The sequence below is a fragment of the Sinocyclocheilus anshuiensis genome, unplaced genomic scaffold (assembly GCF_001515605.1).
Source record: "Sinocyclocheilus anshuiensis isolate Anshui unplaced genomic scaffold, SAMN03320099.WGS_v1.1 scaffold1392, whole genome shotgun sequence".
NCBI classification, from domain to species: Eukaryota; Metazoa; Chordata; class Actinopteri; order Cypriniformes; family Cyprinidae; genus Sinocyclocheilus; species Sinocyclocheilus anshuiensis.
Genome location: NW_015542476.1, coordinates 698,595 through 709,077, shown reverse-complemented (window position 1 = coordinate 709,077; position 10,483 = coordinate 698,595). Strand labels below are relative to the sequence as shown.

The window sequence follows — 10,483 nt, the reverse complement described above, 5'->3', positions numbered from 1 at the left end:
GTTATCAGCACGATGGTATAAAACTGTACATTTCTAGTCTATTACCACCCACTGCCACTTATACCAACGACGGAAATAAGCGCAGTTAGAATAGCTAAATATGTGGGAGAGCGCTGCTATCAAGTGACTATATTGTTTTGCAATAGGTAGCACTTCAATATTAACCTTGAATCAAGACTAGTGAGCACATAATTAATAATTGAAATGGTTTAATAACAATGTTTTGTTACAAAGGAAAGAGACAGAGCAACAGTTACAATCTTCTTTTATCCCTTCCTTGACCATGTGACTAAAAACCAAATGTGAGACATTCAAACTGACCAATCAGCAGATTACAGCTTCACCCACTGGGCAAAAGGTGTGACAATTAGTAGACCCCCAGTGAATACGCATCTTGGCCTACAGGCATTGATCACTATCAGCACCTCTGTGCCTTCAGGAATGCCAAATGGCCCTTTTGTTACTCAAGATAGGTTTGGAACAGGAAAGCAGAAGTCTTTGATAATTGTTGACCCTACAGCACTTGGTACTTTGGATTAAGGACTTTCTATTGTTTCGCACACAGAGGTTATGGTACAATGGTGAGCTGTCAGACGAGTGTGTTGTTAGTACTGGGGCCCCTCAGGGGAGTGTTTTGTCACCTATATTATTTTCTTTGTATATCAATGATTTTAAGATACAGTATCCCAATTTTAAACTTTTTAAATATGCGGTTGATATGGCATTAGTGGGTCTTTTACATAAGAACAGTATAAATTACTCAACTGAATATATGAAATATGTTGATGAATTACTGATCTGGTGTAGCCATAGTGCACTGATTTTAAATATACACTGTAAAAAAAATTCCGTAAAATTTACGGTAAAAAAACGGCAGCTGTGGTTGCCAGAATTGTACCTTAAAAAAAATGGTAGCAACGTTTTAGGTTTTATGGTTTTAACTTAAATTTACAGTTAAATACCGTAATTTCATTAACTGATATAATGTTAATATACCAACCTATTGAAGTGTTAATATCTGTTTTGAACCATTGTAATGCACTGACAAAACTGATAAGAAAGAGGAAACATAGTTATTTCAACAAAAAATAAAACATCAAATTTGAAATGTAATGCAGGGAATTCTGGGAATGTCAATTTACGGTTATTCACTGTAAATTATACATCTTTTTCACTTCCAAAAACGGTAAACTACTGTAAAATTAATGTCCAATACATGTAATGTCCAATACAGTTTTTCACCGTATATAGTAGGGGAATTTACCGTTAACCATTTAACAGGTTTTTACTGTAGCATTTTTACAGTCTTTTACCGTTAAATTCACGGTCATTTTTTACAGTGTAGGAAAAACCAAGGAATTAGTAATTACGCATAGTAGGCAGGGGATTTCAGTCAAGAATGTAATGATAGATAGTCATCCTGTTGAGATTTTTGATCACTTTAAGTACCTTGGTACACTAATTGATAGTAAGCGGAGTTTCCAGGATAATACTAAATATATTTTTAAGAAATGTATGCAACGTCTGTTTTTAATACAGAAGCTTAGAAGTTTTGGTGTGAGCCAGAACATTCTGGAGATCGTTTACATGTCCTTGGTGGAAAGTGTGCTGACCTATAATATAATATCCTGGTATGGGCACTTGAACTGTAAACAGAAAAATATATTAACTAGTCAAGTCAAGTCTGCTTTATTGTCAATTCTTCCACATGTACAGCACATTGATGCAGACCCTTGGTGCATACAGATAACACTAACAGTAGAACATAAATACAGATAGATACAGATTAAATATAAAATACAACTATACAAATATACAAATAAGGTCAAATGTAAAAAAATATATAAGCAGCACAAGGCACATGGCATCAGTGTGATGGTGCTGGATGTGTTGCTGCCGACCCGAACTGCCTGAGGTCTTCCAGTCAGAAAGTCTAGAGTCATCAATATAGCGAGCAAGGTCATTGGTAAGCCACAGAGAACCTTGAACCAGGTGTAAATTTTAAGATGTGTTGGGAAAGCTAAATGCATTCTGAAAGATGCTACTCATCTTTTAAATGATCAGTTTGTCTTATTGCCTTCCAGAAGGCGTTATTTAATGCCCAGGGCAGAGAGAAACATCTATAAGAATTCATTTATACCTGCAGTAATTGGGTATCTGAATCAAAACACTAAGGTGGAACGATCTGATACGTCTTTTTGAAATTCGTGTGGTTTTAATGTTATATTATATGTCTGATGTCAATGGTGTGGTCAAAGATAATTTTCAACCATTGGGGTTGACAATAAAGTTGTATTATTATTATTATTACATTACTTTAAATTTATCCTTTTGTGATACATGGAAAAAAATGTCATAGGGGTATGGAATGGCATGAGAGTGAGTAACTTATGTCATATACTGTATATATGGAGAAAGAGCTGGGCGATAAAACGATAACGATAATTATATTAACAGTAACTATTAATGATAAATATATATTCAATTTTGGGCAAACTGTCCCTTTGATGCATAGTTTTTACAGTTGCTACAGCTGCAAGCAGGAGTGTCACTGAGCTATAACTAACAACAAGCAAAACCATACGTGTCCACCATGTAATGTCACTTCTTTCTGATTATGACAGAAATTAAGGATGAGAGAGACCCTGCAAAACAGGAGAAGCTTGCACTGTCACTGCAGACAGATATCTGAAACATGAGACCTGCTTTGGGTAAAGCATTGTGTCAGCTGAATTGCTTGGCAGTGAGAGGACACGGACACATTGACACAACACGCACGAATGGACGCACACTGATCCATGAACACACACGTATATATTATATAAGAATGAAAGGCTTTAGGGCATAAAGTTATCCCTGAGAATAACAACTAAGAAAATGAATGAAAAAAATGACTTATGAAAAAGAACAACAAAGTGATGAAGTGCTGTATCATTTTTTTGGTATAGAAAGAGACTGCTGAAAAACAAATATGAACTGAAATAACTACTTGATAAATCATTTGTGCATCTAATATGCATATAATTTGCACAAAACATAGCCTACTTTAAGGACTACAAAGACTACAAATGAACTTGATTACTAAATAACAAATGTCCATTCTGTTGACTTTGTCAGCACTCTAGCAAAATAACTCAAATGTAATCCTTTAACACAAACAAAGGTTGTTTTGTTGAAATGCAATGAAAGAGGGAAAAGCAATCTGGTTAGGTTTACTGGATATTGCATTCTTTAAGGGGAAAAAGATGTATTTGTGCAATAATGGACATAATCTGCTCCTGGTACAGACCAGTATATTTTAATACTGTTTAATACACAATGCTTTACCCAAAGCAGGTCTCATGTTTCAGATATCTGTCTGCAGTGACAGTGCAAGCTTCTCCTGTTTTGCAGGGTCTCTCTCATCCTTAATTTCGGTCATAATCAGAAAGAAGTGACATTACATGGTGGACACGTATGGTTTTGCTTGTTGTTAGTTATAGCTCAGTGGCACTCCTGCTTGCAGCTGCAGCAACTGTAAAAACTATGCTTCAAAGGGACAGTTTGCCCAAAATTGAATATATATTTATCATTAATAGTTACTGTTAATATAATTATCGTTATCGTTCACTCACTGGATTATACACTGATTTGAGACTGGCTGTACCACAGAGCCCAGAGCTAATAGGCTACCAGTCATTTTTCATTAATGTAAACCTAACTTAAATAGAGAGTGCAATAACTAATACTTTCTATTTTGGTAGCACTAATTACTCTACTTTGCCTTGGGATATTTTAAAATAATATTTCTGAAGCATTAATGATATTTACATATATTTAAACCCTCAAAAAAGTCATATCTGCAGCAATATTGTTAGACTGCCTAAAGAAACGACTAAATAATGCAATTAATAACTTCCAAAAACATATCCCGTCCGCACTAGTGCAGGTGAGCCCGTTGTTTACATACCAGAGCGAAGCGCAGCTTCCGAAATGAATACGAACACTGCTCAGCGTTTCTTCTGCATTTACAACTGAACACTTTTGTTTATCTTGAAACAGTGCTCCCGTTTTGAATGCTTAGCGTAAACAGCCAGTCCTGGGGTAACTTTACCATGCTGCTCTGTATATGCGTATGCTTACGCCATGACGCACTACGGCAGGTGTTGCAGCAGAGGTCTGTCAGCTTCAGTTCGGAATAGCGCACTACTTCGTACTTACTATTTAAATTTAAAATAACTACATGTATTTATTATTATATGGTATATATTTATGTGGTATGTATAAATATAAATTAGATTTAAAAATAGCATTTTTTAACAAAATTATTAAAATGTCGCTTAATTAATACTGTACATCCTACACAAAATTTAAGAATTTAGAAATCAGAAAAGAAAGTTATATCAAAACTTTAGTTAACGCAAATGACAAATGTCTTCAAGATTAAAGCGACATCTGCTGGTTATTTTCTAAAGTACAAATATCTGTGAATTAGAAGATATACAATAAATAATAGTCCTACACATAGGGTAGACCGCCTTCATTTTACTTTAGTGAATGAGAGTGGGTTTGTTTAGAAAGACTATTACTGTATAGACGTATCTTAAGGTCTACAAAAGTCTACAGAACAACTATTGATCATTTCCAAGGTTATTGTGCAGGATAGTTCGTTTTAAACACACATTAACCTTCCGTGGGTAGGATAGGCACATATAACAACCCAACAACCCAGGCATAGACTTTTGGTGAATTTATAGACTTTGACTATTTTAGTTAATTTCTCTGAGACTATACATGACAGTTTTGAGTCTGGATGAGCACATTCAGGGCTTTTTAGAGATATCAAATGTTTGGAGGTTTGATCATAAACACACCTTCTCCTTTAAAAATGACGGATATTGACAGAATGATCAAATGCAGCACTCTTAGGGAAATATGATAATATTTTGTAATTATTTAAATCTGGTTAATTTTCAAATTGTTTGTCGTAAATAAACATCTCAGGAAAATGTTATGGGGTTTCAAATCGGAATATGAAACAAGGCACAACATTCATATGTCTTTTGTAGAGGACACCAGGACAAACGGCATGTTAATCAGGCATTTTGAGTTAATAGGGACAGAAATTATATATCAATATTCCTATGAAATATGAGATTTTTTATGAAAATGTTGCCAAGTTATTACTCCCATTATAACACTTCTTTTTTCCATTATGGTTTGCACCAAGAACACATTAATATGCAAATTAGATGCAGCGTATAGATACATTGAATAAAATAGGAATATTAATTTATGGAAATTTTACACACATATTGCATAAAGTAAAATAGTACATCAAATCATTCTGTTTTATCTTTAATAACATAGTTGAGAATCATCTTTTTTTTACAAAGTTTGGTTAAAAATAGCCTGAAACATAAAAACTGATTGGGGAATGAAAAATATAAACCATTGTTTTTGCCTATACATGCCTTTTCATGTCTGTTTATTTTTTTGAATAAATTTTGAAGATATCAAACAGTGATCAAACATTTCTTTAAAAATATAGTCACACAACATACACCATGTTTTCAAAAGAAGTCACAAAACCATCAGTCTTCATGTATCATTTTATTAGGCAGTTGTATTTACAAATAATCTTTTCAACTAAATTATTGGTAATTATCTGTAAATTTACATTGGCAAGCCTCCATGAGGTGCATCTCTGCAAAAATAATCAACATAAATGCAGTTAAGAGAAGAACATAAACATTTTCTAAACTTGTTTTCAATGGCTGAATAAACAGCCTGTGGAGACACTGAAATTGTTCCATAGTGATAAAGAAGAGTTAACATTTGAATTAGACAACTACACAGGGAAATAAACTCTGGAAAAAAAGAAAGGTAAAGGGGACAGAGCAAAACTACATTTCTCTGGATTTGTCTTAAGCTGACTTGCAAAGCATAGATTGTCAAGTTTTAGCTCTGAAATTAGTGCAGTTTAGAACAAAATCAACATCATCCTTTTTAGGAAACTAAACCTTAACATGTAACAAAGACTAAAAAATTCCAAAAGGTCAAATCAGAATTACTGGCCTTAAATCTCCTTTTCTTTTTGAGAATTTGAAACTACTGCATTTATCAGGACTAATAAAGTTATTTCTTTTATGCGGTAAGAATGTGCGTTAAGACATTCAGACTTTAAAATGTAAATAAGCTATGCCATACAAACCATAGAATGAATTTATTATTTAAAACTATATATTTTAGCTTTTTTTAGCATTGAATTTGGGATTTAATTTGAACATAGCTGGAGCTCTGGACAGGCAAATGAACAAGAGCAACTTATTTAAAACCCATATTGTTTTCATTTTCATCTGTGAAACACAAGTTGAAAAAACTGATCTGAAGAAGAGGATCACTCCTGTCAATAAGCTCCTATATCAAATAATTTCACTCCGTGTTAACAGGTTGTGGTTCTTTTCTTTGTGGACTTTTGTAGAATTTCGTTTACTACACAGTCTCATACAAAGGCACATAAAGTCACATGCAAGTAGGAAGCACTTTCCTATTTTCAGATCTTACGATTATGACTCCACATTGGCTTTGCAAAGACAGGAATAAGACATGACTACATGATTTGCTCAGGAGATCAATCAGTATGAGCCAATATTTCAACTCTAATGTTATCTTTTTTTCTTTCATTTTCATTGTGGTGATAAACTTTACTTGACACCTCAGATGTTTTTTTAATATCTTTTTTTTAAGTTTTCACAGATACACATCTCAAAAAAAAAAAAAAAATCTAAATTCAGTTTTAATACTGGGCCCGTCTGATTACAGAAACTTAATTTGTAAAAGCAGAGGGAATACATAAACATTTGATTTCTTTAAGGAGTACCTTTTTTTTTTTTCAAAACAACTAAAATAATAGTAAAAAAAAAAAAAGACGTTTTTGATAAAGCAGTGTATGGAATAAAACGTCTTACAGCAATATAATCAAACATTTCTTTAAAAAAAATTCAGTCCAATATCACTATTTTAATACAATCTACAACCCCATTTAAAGCACTGATAAATATAAATCCAAATGCATGTTTAAATTCTGTATACTTCAATTTATGTAAAATGTGAGAAAATAGAAAAAAAGACTAAGGTGTGACAAACAAACAAAAATCTATGAAACAGAGGCAAGGACATTGCACTCCCTCAGGATAAACGGGTTTCATATTGGTCTCTTCCTTAAGAAAGGCTGACGTATCAAGTTGTCCCTTTGTGTTAAAGTGCCCACCATATTAAATTGGCCCTGCTTTTTAAGATGGCTCCTCCTAATCGAGTGCTCTTCCCAGTAGGCCGCTTCAATGGGATAACCAGTTCTGACACTGGCCCACAAAAACTTACAGGTAAAACTGTGCAAAAGCGCTTTCTATCTTACTTGTCGTCCCACATGCCTCATAAGGGCTCTTTCTTTATTCATTTCTTGGTCCGCCAAGAATCGCAACAGCATTGTGTACAATACAGCTAGCTCAGTGTATAACTCATTTAAATGCACCTCTACGCCTCACTCCCTGCAAGGAAATCCTTGCCATAAAACCCAGAAAATAATTGTAAAGCCATCGCTAAAAGAGTTTAGATACTATTAAGTGGCTTAGCAATCTTTCTGATATCTTAACTGTGGCACACACACACAAATAAACCTCCATCCTTTTCCTTCTTGTACCTTTTCTCAGTCCTCTTAAACAGGCTCATCCTGGTGACTGTAGTGCCACAGACCATTCAGCTTGTTCATGCGAGTGGGATGCATGGAGTCTTGAGTCCGTCCGCATGCTTATTGCTCTAAAGACACTGAGAGAGGGAAAAAAAAAAAAAGAGACAAAAAAAATAGAGATAGGACTGCTGTGCATGATGACACAGATATCAGAGGATGAAGAGGTAGACAGTATTCTAGAAGAAAGAGAAAACAAGCTAGAGAGTGAGAGAGAAGGCATCAGAGGAACCACAAGTTATCGTGCTAGCAGCTTGATGAGGTTGGCGCACATCTCAAAGAACTCTATGGTGTGACTTCCAGGGCGGGGGAGGATCTCTCCCCCTGTGGAATCCACTGAGGAGGTAAGAGAAGAAGCCAGAGAGCCTTCCGCCGCTTTCCCTCCGGATATTGGAGGCGTGGAGGGTGCGGACGTGTCACCCTGTGCTGCATCCTCACATTCGTTTTTCTCGTTCCTATCGTTCTTTAGGGTAGTCCGGTAGTTACCAACTGAGCCGGAGCGGTGAGGTGTGGCGGTCCCTGATTTTACTTCTATCATGTCATCTGAATGAAACAGAATATAATACCTCAGAGAGTGAAGTATACAGAAATCGCTCTCAAGAACACTCCGCAATAGGAATGAGAATCATAGGGAACTAAATTTCGTTTATGATTCCTTTTCTGGAATGATTATGGTTCATTTTAGTACATTTGATAAAACAATATTTGAGATTTTAGTAGAAATGATATAACAATTGGTAACACTTTATTTTAAGGACCAATTCTAACTATTAATTAGTTGCTTTTTAGCATGCATATTACTAGCATGTTGACTGTTTATTAGTACTTATAAAGCACATATTCATGCCTTATTCTGCATGACCACATTCTATATGCCTTAATCCTACCATATATAAACTTAACAACTACCTTACTAACTATTAAAAAGCAGCAAATTAGGAGTTTGTTCAGAGAAAACTCTTAGTTAACAGTGAATGCTTGTTCCCTAATCTAAAGTGTTACCTAACAATTAAGAATATACACATATACAACAAAAAATTACATTCATTTTTATAAAAAACCATTGATTACAAAACTCAATGTGTATTTGTACATGTTGTCAAATGAACAACTACACCATCACAGCCTCACAAGACTTAAGTAATGAATAACATAGCAACAGTTTGGACATCCTGAAAATTATATTTGCATTCAGTTCAACAGTCAAATTTCTTCAGTAACCACCCTGTGCAGTTCATATTCTCATATGTTTGATTATGTATACATTTTTATATTTTTAAATTACTTATTATAAATTAAAGCATTAAAGAAAATAAAAAAACACATTTAAAGCATTGAATAAAACCACACACAGAGTGACAATTTTACCGTCTATGCTCCTGAAGTCTAGTAAATAGGTCCTGCTGTCCACCTGGTAGAGCTGGAGGCTCATCTTTGTATGTACTCCAGTGACTGGGTTTTTCCTCCGCACTCGTAAGTAATAAGGATTAACTACCTATCAAACCACAGAGAAAAAAAGTCAGCAGAGTAAACAAATAGGACTGTAATGGCTATAAAGTTCATTAATATTTAGCAAGCCTTTTAACTTTAAAAGGGACTGTGCCGACTGGTACATTGCACTGTAACACTGTTTGCATTCTTTTGAGGGTGTCCGAGTAGCATACTCCTGAACAGCAGTAAACACAATTCTACTTGGTAAGAGAGGACACTATGAGATAAGACATAGAATGAAAACTATTATAAACAAAGACATGTAGGTCATTTCCGTCTAAAACTAATGACTCACTCAGTCAAGCATACATGAACTTCAGCCAGATGAATTAAGACATTGTGGGACAACGGGTCTTCGCAGGCAAAAATGGGTTCACAAATGCCCAAAAAAAACAAACAAGAAAAAAGACAAATGTTCCAAAAATCCCCCCCAAAATGATACCAATACTTGCAGAGCTGTTAAAGTGTAAAGTGATATTTTATTTACAGTGATCAAGAGGTGAAACAGTCCCAGTAGAAAAACAACCAAAGCTATATACAAAGTAGTGTTGTCATGGTACCAAAATGACAGTATTCGGTACCAATACCAGTGAAAATCCACGGTTCTCGGTAGCAATTTTGGTACCAAAGCAAAACACAAAAACATGCTAATTAAAAAATTTGACTATACTTTCATTTAATCCAAACTGTGTACATATTTAATTTTAAAGGGCTTTTGAAAACCTTCTAGAGTTATTCAGCCAAGAATAACAACTAACTACATTAGCTTAAAAGAAAAAAAAAAAAAAGAAAAAAGCCCAGAACTGCTTTTCTGACTGATATGACACAATGTTAAAGGGGTCATATGATGCGATTTCAATTTTTCCTTTCTCTTTGGAGTGTTACAAGCTCTTGGTGCATAAAGAAGATCTGTAAAGTTGCAAAGACTAAAGTCTCAAATCCAAACAGATATTCTTTATAAAAGTTAAGTCAACCACGCCTACCTAAAACGGCTCGTTCGCGCTGTGGATCGCCGGATCGGCTTTCACCGTGGACGAAGCGGAGTCCAGCCCGGGGTCGTTACATGTGGTAGCCGCAAGCCCTCCGGCCGCTCCTTCGTTGAATCCGCCAGCCGCGCTGTTTTCAAGCCCACCCGCCTCCGCTCACTCTAGCCCGCCGCCACGCGTGACGCTGTGTTTCGTTGTGAAAGTGAACCTACTTTGTTTGGCCTTCCAAAAGAGGACACGACTAGAAATCAGTGGTTACGTTGTATTTACAACACTGTTC

General features: G+C 35.2%; 1 protein-coding gene and 1 pseudogene across 1 annotated transcript in view; both read right to left on the bottom strand.

Moving 5' to 3' along the window:
* The window catches only part of LOC107693852 (KN motif and ankyrin repeat domain-containing protein 1-like), an 18,324-nt pseudogene extending 14,223 nt beyond the window's left edge, over positions 1 to 4,101 (bottom strand).
* A 2,559-nt stretch (positions 4,102 to 6,660) lies between these two features.
* The window catches only part of LOC107693840 (5'-AMP-activated protein kinase catalytic subunit alpha-1-like), a 48,028-nt gene continuing 44,205 nt past the window's right edge, over positions 6,661 to 10,483 (bottom strand). The window contains exons 9-10 of the mRNA XM_016493370.1: positions 9,095 to 9,221; positions 6,661 to 8,269 (exon numbers count right to left, since the gene is read on the bottom strand). Of these exons, the coding sequence (XP_016348856.1) occupies positions 7,965 to 8,269; positions 9,095 to 9,221 (432 nt within the window). The 3' untranslated portion in view covers positions 6,661 to 7,964. The remainder of the gene's footprint in view (positions 8,270 to 9,094; positions 9,222 to 10,483) is intronic.